The 13580-nt window shown below is 47.2% G+C and overlaps 1 protein-coding gene across 1 annotated transcript in view; it reads left to right on the forward strand.

The window, feature by feature from the left end:
• The window catches only part of LOC129386510 (uncharacterized), a 67275-nt gene that overhangs the window by 23218 nt on the left and 30477 nt on the right, over positions 1-13580 (forward strand). Inside the window, exon 2 of the mRNA XM_055074578.2 lies at positions 11119-11266. Within this exon, the coding sequence (XP_054930553.2) occupies positions 11119-11266 (148 nt within the window). The remainder of the gene's footprint in view (positions 1-11118; positions 11267-13580) is intronic.

Genomic DNA, 13580 nt, shown 5'->3' on the forward strand with positions numbered 1-13580 from the left:
AGACAAATACTTCGGGAAGAACTCAGCCTGCACTCAGTAACTCAAGCTGTTCGACGGTGTGTTTCAAACCCTGTTGTAACAAGCATGCGACGCCCCCTTGGGCATGGTCGTCATTGGCCCGCCAGGCTCGGTGGCCTGCCAGGCTCGGTAAACAACATTGGTCACCGCACCAATTAACACCGGCGAGTGCAGCTCCTCGGCGGTCAGTCATCGTTCAGCACCACCACGCTGCGCAGCGTTCGTCTAACTGGGGGTTCCCCGAGCCCTCCCTCGTTCATGAACTCAGGCGGATCGGGACGCTGGGCTACTAATCGTGACGCTGAGGTACGATCGTGATCCGTGGGTACTCACGACGAGTACCCACGCATCGTCCCACGCCGCCCCCCGTTGTTGTCACCATGCCACTGTACGAAAGGCTCGAGCCGTTGGAGGGAGATGGGTCCGCCAGGTCCATTTACGAGGACCGCATTGAACATCTCTGGTCAGCGTTGTCCGGTGGACAGAAGTTGACCAAGCTCGACCTGAGAGATACTTACTAGCAGCTGGCGCTCCAGGGTGCTTCCCCGAAGTATGTCACAGTATCGACAACTTCGGGGCTATTCCAGTACATGCGCTTACCGTTTGGCGTGGCCTCAGCCCCAGCCATATTTCAGAGGGAGATGGACAACCTCTTCAGGGGCATGAGGCACGTGTCGATATACTCAGACGACATCCTGGTTACTGGCAGCGACGACGGGGACCATCTTCAAAACCTGGACAACGCCCTGGCACGAATGCAGCACGCCGGCCAAAAGCTCAAGCAGAAAAAGCGCATTTTGGAGGCCCCCAGTGTTGAGTAATTGGGACATGTCATTTCCCAGGCTGACCTGGCCGCGTCTCCGCGCAAAGTTGATGCTGTGCTCGAGGCGCCAAGCCCCAGAACACGCAGGAGCTTCACAGCTACCTCGGCCTCATCAACTTCTACAGGAGTTTTCTGCCGAACCTGTCGGAGCATCTACCGCCGCTCCATCTTCTGCTTCGAGATGGTCAGCAATAGGTCTTAAAGAAGGAGCAGGACCGGGCCTTCCAGCGCAGCAAGGAGCTAATCACCAAGGCTCCAGTGATAGGCAGGGTCACTTCGATCCTGCCAAGCCTGTCGTCCTGACCGTAGATGCGTCGCCGTACGGCGTCGGAGCAAGTTTGGCGCACCGGCACAAGGATGGCCAGGAATGCCCTGTGTCGTTTGCTTCTCCTCGGCTTCATGCTGCAAAGCAGCACTACTGCCAGCTGGACAAGGAAGGCCAGGCCCTTATGTTTGGTGTCGCACGCTTCCACCAGTATCTGTGGGGCCGGAAGTTCGAGGCGAGCACGGACCACAAGCCGCTGTTGGGGCTGCTGGGGCCTGACAAGCCACTTGCCGTGCAGGCACCACCTCCAGTGGTACGCTGGGCCTTGAGGCTGGCAGCTTGCAGTTACCAGCTGGTTTATCGTCCGGGAAAGGACTTGGGACCTGCTGATGCCCTGAGCCGCTTGCCCCTGTCTGAGGTGCCTGATGCTGTACCAGAACCTGCTGAAGTGTTCATGCTGGAGCACACGCTCCCGGAAGTACTCTCCAGATCAGCGGTATCACAAGCGACCAGCTGGGACCTAGTCCTGTCTCAGGTGGTCAAGGTGGTGTCCCATCAGGAGGGATTGGTTAAGCAGGCCTATAGCGACAAGGCCGCCGAGCTTACCTTGCAGCAAGGCAGCGGGGTTCCAGGGTGGTGATCCTACAAAGTCTCTGGTCCAGAGTCCTGCACTTGCTGTACGCGGATCATCCTGGCGTGCAGCCAGGATGACCCACGAATACAGGTAACACCTGCAAATTTAGGTAACAACAGTTTCCTAAAAGTTAGAGAGTTCCGGATTAATTGTGAACAGCTGGGTTCAATTTTCGCGCGCTCAAAAGGGGACAAAAGCGTTTTGGCATTTTCTTCTGAATGCGACAGGTGGCGCCGAAGTGCGAGAGCCACCAAGTTACCGCGGAAACTGTCATCAAAATAATGATTGAGCTGTTTGAAAATGTATAACGAAGCTCTATTCTTCCAGCATATCTAGGCTAGCAACGTAGCCACTCTTAGCCTTTCAAGTCGATGGCTCCGAAGCAGAATGAACCTCAATTAAACGTGACTTGCCAAAAGTCGTGTGCTACATTTGTATATCAGCACCACCGCAATGCGCACCTTCTGCTCTCTGGAATACAAGTAATTCTCCGAGTGGAAGACAGCCGTAGTCATGCACAAACATTTGTATATAGATATCTATATATATATATATATATATATATATATATATATATATATATATATATATATATATATATATATTTGCTATTTATTATATATTTAATTTCAACAGTTTCGAACGGTGCACCCATCTTCATCAAGGTTTACAAAAAAATGGCAGTTCGGCCCTGGTAGTGAAGACACCAGACCGGGTGCCTGGTCGTTCTCAAGTTCATCAAACCGAGAGGGACAATTGTGACAGTGATTGATTTTCGGCGCTTTGGCAGATTTACAGCTGCCTTTGGCAGCTATGCAGGGCAAGAGGAAGGCGGAGTCCCATGTATGTAGAGCAAGGAGGTCCGTGAAAAAAAAGAAGAAAAAAAGCCTACAGGAGGAGGTAGACGTAAATCGGAGAGTGAGGGGGGCGGGAAGTAGCGGCAGCTAGGTTCCCGTTCACCCGAGGCAAGGAGGCAGAAAACGGTCGCTGCGCAGCACCAGTGCGCGTGCTGCCGTTGTAGCGGGAAAGAGGGCAAGTTCAATGGGGCGGCGGGGGGCACAATAGAGAAGGGGCCCAGAAGGAAGACAGAAGAGCGGCAACATGTGGAAAGAAACAAAACAGTGTCACAGTACACATATACAAGGCACGGCCCGTTCCGGCAACTCTGTGGTGCAGCTCGATGCGAAAAAAATATATAGTTCCAACAAAAAGAATATATGCGTGGGATTCGCAAAGAAAGTGCGCCCCTGCGCTTAGATTTAGGAAGCCGAGTTAACTATATATGGATGTGTGCGTGTGCGTGTGCGTGTGTGCGCGTGCGTGTGCGTGTGCGTGTGTGTGTGTGTGTGTGTGTGTGTGTGCGTGTGTGTGTGTGTGTGCCTCATGCCCACTGTAGTAAAGTTAAAGTGGACGCGCTGTATTAAAGGGCCCCTCACTAGGTCTGCCCACCTTGAGCTGACAAGCGCAGAGCATACAATGCGTTGAAACAATCGCGTTTGCAAATAATTACATTTCTAGGCACCACGGAAAGGTCTGTAATTTCAATCGGAACGCCATTATCCCTCTCTCTCGCGGTGGCCGCACTGCAAAGCGGACGGTGACGTAGTCGCGTCCCTAGGCTTACGTTGTCGGGTTCACAGTGTGACGTCGCTCGTGGTGGCACGTGTCTTTGAGAATTGTTCAATGCAGCATCTGTTATTTGTGTGATCTGGTGCTTAAAATGACGGATTGAAGTTTAGAGAAATAATAAAACGAATGGAATAGCTGCGTGCTTTTTGTTTTGCTTCGCACCGAAGCAAGAGAGATGTACATCCGCTTCGTCTGCTTGTTCGCACGCCCGTGCAGTCACGGGCGCAGGTACCGAAACTATGCCATTTTCTACCATGTTCCAGCGCGTGATCATGCTCTGCGATCCGCTTGTTCTGCCTCAGTATTCGTGCAGCGTTGAATTATGCTGTTAGGTATGTGTCATTTTGCACAGCGCTCAAAACCGCGCGCTGCGCGAAACAAGATAGTCAAACAGCCCATGCGCAGCGCTGCACAAAAAAACAAAAAACAAAAACAAAAGCAAGGACAAAAAATATGAATCTGGGGCCCATCATGTATGCGTCACGCGATCCTCGAGGTCCGGTATGGGAGAACGCAGGGAAGGAATTTCGGTTGCGGAGGCTAGACGGGGAGAGTGGAGAGAGTTCCGCGATGCAGTGGAGCTCGCCTCCTGAAATATGGGTTCGCGGTACTGAAATATTTCTACCTCGGCCAATAATGAGCCGATTTGAAAAATCTTTGCGGCAGAACGCTTCCTAGAGGACACGTAAGAACTTTCAGCTTATAACCAAAATTTGGTATGGGGCCTGGTGAGGGGCCCTATAAGTGGGCACGACGCTATTGTGCTGTGTCATGCAAGGTAAGGTATGCCAGGCAGTGGTTGCAAGCAGGTGAGACGGACTGCGCGCTTGCATACCCAATTATATCGAAGGAAAGATTGAGTCACGATTTAGGTATCGCGCACAATAGTTGAATGTCACTGCCTTCATTACATTTGTTATATAAACTTAACCCGTATACAAAATTATTAAAAGCATAAGTTGTTCTCTTACCACATGAAGTATACTTTAGCGGAATGTCCTCTTCAGCTATGTACACATTCAGAAAGCATGCTGTACATGTATGCAAACATGTTCATGCATAGTTATACACAGAACGTATTTTTCAAAAGGGAATGATTTATTGACAATACAACAAATTGCGCAGCATAGTTTCACTGTAGGTTCTTAACACAGAATGAAGACTTATATAAAGCTCTGACATTAAAAAGCAAAAGACAAACTAAAACAGAAAATACCAAAGCCGAGAGGCAGTGCTCACGTGCTTGCAGCTGTCAAAATGTGAAACAAGCATGACGCATAAACTTACATGAACTTCACGCGGTTGCGACAAAGAAAAGTTGCGCCTCTGAATTCATTGCTTTCTCGTTCATCAAAACAGATTTGTTTAGAACCACAGGTATGTAAAATAGCAGCGAAATAGAATATGAGGAACACAACACGCATACGTCTGAAACTTAGTGTAAGGTCACATTTTTTTTAGTTAGGTTATCTGTATCAGGAACTTAGCGAAGTGCTCGCAGCTAATGAAAAAAAATACCTATCCATGACTAGCATGAGAAATGAAAGAATGAAGCTGCCACACGAAAATCTACGTATTTGAATTGAAGAAGTACTGTCGGAGCCAAGCAGCACAGTTCCTTTTTTTTTCTTGAGCTGCGGAGCATACTCCTTTACAAGTCGCAGTGTTTAGGTGAATGCAGAGTGATGCAAGTGATGTTCTTTATGTACACATTGCCAATAAGAGGAAAAGAAGCCTTTTTAAATACGTATATAATGTTTAGATAAATGCTTATTCAACACAAACACGTCATATATCCTTCGTGTATGCTCAGAATGATTTGTGCTGATGAATCCTGTACCTGTAGTCACTCGTCATACCTGGCAGGAAAAAGACATTCCACTCAATGTGAGACAATTCCGGAAACTCTTTCAGCTTGGCCCGGTTGGAGCTATGCTTTGTTCAATAGTTTTTCAAGGCCAATATAGTAGTGATCTTCAACTAAAAAGGTCTCCATGTTAACCGTAAGCATATAAGGCTGTGAGACAACGATTCGAGGTCTCTTATGTGACTGCCATCATTGTGGTGTGGCTAGAAAACCAAACTCGACTGCATTTATTTGCACCTTGTTCAGGGATATAACCATTGTCGAGACTGTGCTCAACATATCTGCATTGTCCTGCTCTTTGACATGCAGGCTGTTGCTGGAGTCCGCTGCATTGCATTAATGTACACACATTCCATTTCTTTTTATTTTAAATATAGGCTCTCCTGTTTCCTTTAATTTCCTTATTTCCTTTCCCCAGCACAGAGTAGTTAGCTTGTATTTACGTTCGCTAACCTGTCTATCTTCCTGTCTTTCTTCCTCCTTTCTCCAAGAGAATGCGTCGGCATCATAAAACTGATCTTATTCGAAAGGCGCGAGGACGCCGACGGACAATGTAGTTGAGGCGGTCTAATCAATCTCGTCAAACGCAACATGGCTAACATGGGCCTACTGAACGTTTTCATGTCCTGCCCACCTCAAGCTGCAGAGAGTTGTCTTAAGCCGATTGAATGATCAATAGAGGCAGCTACCCAGAACTTGTGCCACTCTCCGTAGCAGAAAAAAAATCCTCAAGAAGTTGCTAACTCGCCAACTGGCCCAGTAGCCACTTCGCGAAAAACGTAGCCGTCATATTTTACATACACCGCATGGCGCCTAATTTGAAGAAGACTGCCGAGCAAGCTAATGTAAAGGTGGTGTTTTCTGTCCCGTGCAAGCCTTCAAGCATCCCTTTTTCGCAAGGCACTGACCTATGTCACAAATCACGAAAATAAATACATAGATTGTCAGGCAGAAGTCGTTTATGAAATTCCTTTGTCATGTGGTAGAAGGTATGTGGGACAAACCGAACAATGCGTGAATGAAAGGCCGAGGCAACATCAAAACAACATTATAAATGGTAGAGAGGGCCACCTGGCAATTCATTGTACAGATTTCAAATGTAAGCCAAATTTCCACGTCTGCCAGGAGCTGTGAAAAAATGGGTTAGATTAGTATTTGAGACCAAAACGATCATTGAGGCAGGTCATAGGCGCATGAATGTTGCTTGAATCTTATTATCGCAAACATACCTGCTCTACCTGAACGCGAATGTGCACAGATCAACCGTGCTAGTGCAGCTTGTATAAAATTGTGGCGTTCTTTTCTCCTGATAGAACATTGTCGGAAGTAAATAAGGCACTCAGTGTGTGTGTTTATCTTCTTGTTTGTAATCTTTGCGCGTTTCACATCACATCAGGCCCAACAACACCTCCAGTTTTCCATCTTAACATTATGAAACCAGGTGGCGATGATCTGATACAGAAAGCAGAGTATTTTGTATCACACACTTCACATGTGCATAACTCGTAAGAGATTGTGAACAACATGTGAATGTGCCCGACCTTTCAAGTTACAGCGCTGTATTTGAAATTTCACTCTCAATATTAGCATTGGAGTCCATCCCTACTTAATGGCAATACAATGAGAACATGCCCAGTGTAAACAAAGCATTCAAGCCATCTCAATAGACAAACACGCGTAACGAAGCAACTACAGCTAGCAAAATGTGCTCAGTTGCACTCTTCACATTCTGCACCAGCAATACTTGTCCTCTTCGAAATGAACGCATTGTGCTTGGGCTTATAGTTTATTTGAGTCATATTTCTTCCCATTCGCAGATAGTAACTAATTGGCCCACATCCTCAGGTGGCGCTCAAGGGCACTCATTCATACCCCTTACACTTACTGGCGTTCAGCCGCATTTGGGTTCATTTGCATTCGCCTAAACTCAGTGACTTCCCTCTCGTGTGAAGTCATCAGAAACGAGTGAGAGAGCTCTTGTATGATAGTACAGCGCGTGCAAGTGCTGGAATGTCATTCACATGCGAGCAACATTTCAAACACTTGTTTATTTCTGCACCCCACCCCACTTTTTGTGACCGCCAAATATTAGCGTTTCTTTTGTCTGCTTCATGATAAGCACACGATCTTTGCGCACTGCAATGAACAGCCATTCTGGGCCTAATTTTCAGTTATCGGTGCTATGGTCCACTCTATAGTTGCAATGGAGATCCGGGTATACTGCTTTCTTTGGTGTTGGGTTTATTACTGTCGAACTCTGGTGCTTTAATCCTGTGTAGAAAAAAACGGTCAGGCGAAATAAAAAAAAAATGGCGAAATTTTATAATATGAGAAACAATATCTCCCAAGAAATGTCTTATTGAGGCCTATTTTGAGCCAGTGGGTACCTCATAGTCGTAAATCAAGACTACACAGCAATCAATAGAAATAAGCGAAATGTCCAACTTGTTATGTTTTCTTTTTATTGTTTCATATTTTTTTAGCAATGCAACGCTGCTTTCTGACATTAGGAAACGACAAAAGTACAGGCATCCACATTTCTCAGTCTGTAATAAAACTTTAAACTCCTAGGTCGAGGTGAGATATCGCGCCATTGAAATTTTACCAGTGGCATAGAACTTCGCCCCTTCTACAACTAACGATTGTACTGCTCCTCTCCCCGATATATTGTGGCAATCCTGCTGCTGGCGCAAACCGACGCTTTTTCTCTGCTGCGAGTCATCACGGTTAAATCATTATTTTCGCGTCAAACGAGCTTCGAGCTAAACTAGGTTTTGAATTTCAGTCAACTGGACGCATTGAACAGAAAAACGAGAAACCCACGCAAGTCTACAGACTACAACGAGGAAAGTACGTAACAAACCGGGAAACTTTTAAGAATAAAGCAGTCATTCGACAAACTTGAACTAGGAAATACAATGAATTCCTATTGTAAAGTCCACGAAGGGGATAAGAACAACGGAAAATTTTATGGTTACAAGGATATACACGCTTGCTAGGAGCGCGATAAAGCGCAAGTCCTTGTAAAAATCCGCGCCTGAAATTTAAACTAAGGTACACCTGGCTACGCAAGCAAAAATAACGCCAGGAATAATGCAATCTGTGGAAACCGAAACGGAACTACGCCTGCAGTGATAGCTAGTTCATACGCCAAAACTTCAATGCGCGTATCCGCATTAGTACTACACATTCAGATATTTAATCACCGAGATTTGTTATCTGCTGACTTATAATAATGCAATGGAAGAAATTAAGCATTTAGTAGTATGGTAAGAAAACATCAACCTACCGAGTCAACACTGGCTCGCAGCTTTACAGCACGCACTCCAGAGTCCGACGGTCCGGCGCACATGGAGGCTCACCTCTGCTGGTTGTCGGCCTGTGGTCGCACTCCCACGAAATGTCGTCACTGGTTCCTTACAATTCCCGGAAACATCGGCGGAATTGAACATAACTTAGATCACCGAGAGCGTTCATCGACGCGTCCAGATGCGTACACAACGCGCACACAGTTGCATAACGTCGCTGGTAAAATTACGAGGATAATTGCCACCGAAAATAATTGCCTTGTTCGGCGGCTCACGCTGTTTTGCTTATTCCCTGCCGGCGCAGTCTTTCCTCCTCCTCCTCCACCATGAAAGTGACGCGCAGGGGTGACGACTTCTTTCTATGTCTATTCGCTCGCTCCTTTTGCCTTTCTTTCTTCCTCACAGCTTCTCTCTCATACCTCCTTGCACATTTCGCTTTGTTACGTTCTCTCAACGTATCCGCACGCTTTTTGGGTGCCAGATTTCCAGGGCTGTGTACGAACTCTGTTTGCTCATTGGCCGCATACCGCCGTGAGCGGCAGGTCGGCCGCGTTTTGTCACGCATGATCTCGCTTGAAAGAACGCTTATATGAGGTAGTATAGGGTAAAGCGAGAACGTACCCCTTATACGGGGGACGCTAAGCAGGACTTTACTAAGAGTGCAATCGAAAGCCCCGTTACAAGTTCCGCAGCCCACTACACGGAGTCCGCAGGGGTATGTGCACTTGCGCTTGGACCCTTTGTGCACTATCACCAGGATTGGCCCACAGTTTGCTGATGCAGAACAAAAATGCACGGAACGCTAGCCATCACAGCTTCGCTGTAAAAGTTTGCTGAGATGTTTCGGTATCCTATGCTACTCTCCGAATGTGTCTTCATACACTGGCATTCTTAGGATAGTCATGCACATTTCGGTGACTATGTCTTTTTATTTGTTTTTACTGTATATGCTTGTACCGTTCTGCCGCTTAACTGGGTTACAGGGTTGTCAGTGGCTGAAAGGGTAGCGCATTGGGCAGCTGTGCTGAGGTAACAGGGTACGAAGCCAACTATCGGACCAACTAGGGTCACAGAGTATATGGCAATGTGCATATGCATGCGGCTCCTAAACGAATCTTTCACGCCAGCATGGGTCACGGTAGATGCGGGAATTATGTTGGCGGCACGGTTCGAAGAAAATCTCTTGCGCTGACTTGGTGCACTGGATATGTGCTGCTCGGTCTCTGCTGGTCTTTAACGAACCCCGTTGACGCCAAGTTGGATCACTGGGTATGTTCCAGTAGGTGTGTGACGCTCTTCTATAAACGTCTCTGACGCCAGCTAGGGTAACTAGACATGCGTGACTGGGAATGTAGTGCTCTACAATAACGAAAAATATTTATCTAAATTTCCCGGATGGTGGGCGGTACTGAACCAACGTCAAACAGGGACCTCAAGGAGAGCAATCCGACGCATTGGCAGGCTGCGCCACATGATAAAGGCGCGCTGAAAGATAAATTTCGCTGCAGTTCGCGCCTCATGCACAATTCTTTTCGATGGTGGCAATACGTCTTATCCCTGTATTGATTCAATGCTAAACGCATTAAAGTCGAAAGTTACGTCATTTTGAGATTAGTTCTGCCTCATCCTTTTCTCACATGGCACGAGGGATGGTTTAGGGCCCATTTTAAATGGTGCCTATGGCTGAATGGCTGACGCAGATGTCAAGATGACATAACGAATTTGACTCGGTTTATTGCTAACGCCATGCTTAGCTGAAAACTATACTTCATGGAAGATATTTCGCGTATCTTTACAATTCCGAGTTCATTGCGTTCATAAGGGGATCAGCGTCCTTAATGGTTTTTAGCCACCAGCTAATGCTGGTAAGTTTCTGACATGATGACGGGCTGTGACGGTAGTTATATGCGTTTTCACGTCCTCCCGCGTATACTAAATTTATTATCATTGGATTTCAATTTAGTCATACTGCACTCAAATATTATTTATCGGAATCTATCCTAAGCATTATTTCTGCCTGAAAAAAAAATCATACTCACGCCATGGGTGCCGCCTCGAATAATGTAACATGCTCCAGTGCGTGTAGTATCTATGAGCTCGTGCTTGGTGTACCAAGAAAGTTACCCTGAGTACTGCAGCTTGAATGAAGTTGCCTTGGTAGTCGTCGCAATGGCTTCTATATAATTCTGAGTGTCATAATAATATAAAGTTATTGACGTTGCTTATGCTAGCCTTGTACATTCTTTCGCTTCCATGGTTAATGCATGAATTGAAATGTAGCGAGAGTGATACGTCGGGGGATATTGCGTCTCATAGTGATGAATTGGCTTAAAGTATGTAAGAGTGGGAATTAAGAAATCCTTCCGCTCGTTATTCTGCGCGGCTCCCTCAGAACTAGCCTAGCATTGCACGACCCACTGGAATGTGTCCGACGAGACTTTGTGCAAAAGAAGCAGCGCGCTTTATCACTGAGCCATCATGGAAGGAAAAAAAAACTAAAGTGTAAAGACGGATTATTAACCTAATGCACCTAATGAAGCTGGCCGCATACTGATCACCTATGTCTTTGTGCAGGGAAGTGCCGGTGGATATTTTTGTTATTGTTGTTCACCATGGCGAACCCGATATCAACTTCGTTTCCTGTCGCATGGTGCCACCAACCGTACTAACCGCGGACGTCTTGGAGGATCTTTTACTGGATGGGTTTTACGGCATCCGCATGGTAAGCAGTGGCCGTGTGCACTTTCACATATGCGTAATCGGAATGTTGTTTAACACGCAGCATGTAATATAATGCAGAGACTGAAGTAAATTTCTCCGGATAACTTATCCGGCAGTAAAGACAGCGTAGCACCCAAAATGGTGCCCCGGTATCAGCAATGGTGTTGCAAGAACGAACAGTACTGGTACTGGGACGTGGCATTAGATTGGTCGGGCTTGTGTTTGGTGATTTGAACAGTGCCAGCCAGATACCTATTAGAATGGCTTGAAAGGTGAAGTGAGGCATTTCAACATTTTACGTTCTTGACATTCGCCCTGTGGTCTGCGCTCTGCACGATTCGACAATTGTGGGAAGGCTGAAATACGCCCTTAAGCTACTTGAAGCTATGAAAAGAACTCGACAAGTATCAAGCGACGCAAAATCTAAGGCCCAGCAGTGAGCGAAGATCTGTTATGATCGCACAGCCAGGTCTCTTCAGTTTGTGGTGAGCGATAAAGTCATGATTCTATGAACATCACAGAAAACCTAAATTTATGTACAATGGGAAGGCCCAGCCTAGATTGTTCAACAACTATCAGGCAACACCTACGTATTGAGTCTACATGAGTAGCGGACTGTACAGCAAATTTACCTTCGTAATATGCTCCAGCCGTACAGATAATGGGAAGCAGTAGTGGGCGTTTTTCTAAACTTATCTGAGGAGATTCCAGTGCAGTTTCCAGAGTTAATTTCAGCGACGAACGGAGAAGGCATTGATGAAGTAATTATCAATCTGGTTTCTAAGGCGCAGCTGGCACCTGACCAGAAAAACGAGGGGCATAACCTCCTGCATGAGTACCAGAATATTTTTGTGGACAATGCAGGCAGGGCATCTGTGCTTACGCATGACGTCGAAATACCGCCCTCACCGCCAGCGTGGTCTAAGGCATACCCCGTATCATCGCGTCAGTACGACATTATGGAGGCCAAAGTGAAGAAAATGTTGGTACTGGGAGTGATAGAGGCTCGTGAGACGACTACACCTTGCCTTTGATCTTAGTTAAAGTACCTGGAAAAGAACAGCGTCCTTGCGTCGGTTACCGCAAGCTAAATTCGACCACAGAGGATGTAATCTGCCCGATTTCCAACATTTAAGAGAGCCTCGAGAGAGCTAGCAGCGCTCTACTCATTTCCACCCTAGATATTGTTACGTGGTGGTGGCGTTGAATAACAGAGTAGCAATGCTGTGAACGACAAAACTAAATTTTATTGGGCGAACCTGTGCCCACAAAACAGGCTACACTTATAGCACTACGATAGCCGAGAACACGGTCGGTGATCGCCGAAAATCTGATCAGCGGGTCAAGCGCGTCGGCTTTTATAGAGCAGTCGTCGAATGTTCCAGACTAATCGTTGGCACCCGCGTGCCTTCCACAGAGTTCTACACCATTCGCGTAAGGCGATGAAATCAGATAACCCAAGGTTCGGCGACAACAGACAGCGGATAGAAGCATCAATAACTTTCCAGGAATTTCGGATACGTGCAGGCGCGTCCCGCGCTGTGCGATAACATTTGTTAGGTGGCGAAACGTGGTCACCCGATAAAGATAAGTACACGTGTCAATACCCCCTTCTTAAAGAAAGCATCGACGCGATGCTTCAAACAAACGAACGTAATAAAGAAGCGCTTGTAGCAAAGAAAACAACATAAGGAAAGTTCGCCAGCGTCCGAAAAAGGGTTTAAGACGCACCACGTGGACCACTTCAGATGGGGCGCGGCGCCGCTGTGAATGCGAAATGCCGTCTGGCACGACCTCATAGTCCAGTGCGGCAATACGTCGAATGACCTTGTAGGGTCCGAAATAGCGTCGAAGTAGTTTCTCACTGAGTCCTCGTCGGCGTATCGGTGTCCAAACCCAAACATGGTCACGGGGCTAGTACTCGACGATGCGTCGTCGGAGGTTGTAGTGTCGGCTGGCGGTACGCTGCTTGTTCTCGATCCTTAGGCGGGCGAGCTGTCGGGCTTCTTCGGTGCGCAGCGACGTCAACATTCTCGTCGTCAGTGACGTGCGGCAGGATGGCGTCGAGCATCGTCGTCGGCTTCCTACCGTAAACCAGCTTAAACAGCGAGATCTGTGTTGTTTCTTGCACCGCCGTGTTGTAAGGAAAGGTTACGTACGGCAGGACCGCGTCCCACGTCTTGTGCTCGACGTCGACGTACATTGCTAGCATGTCGGCGAGGGTCTTGTTGAGGAACTCCGTGAGACCATTCGTCTGCGGGTGGTAGGTAGTTGTCCGCCTGTGGCTTGTCTGGCTGTATTGCAGAATAGCTTGG

The sequence above is a fragment of the Dermacentor andersoni genome, chromosome 4 (assembly GCF_023375885.2).
Source record: "Dermacentor andersoni chromosome 4, qqDerAnde1_hic_scaffold, whole genome shotgun sequence".
Taxonomy (NCBI): Eukaryota; Metazoa; Arthropoda; class Arachnida; order Ixodida; family Ixodidae; genus Dermacentor; species Dermacentor andersoni.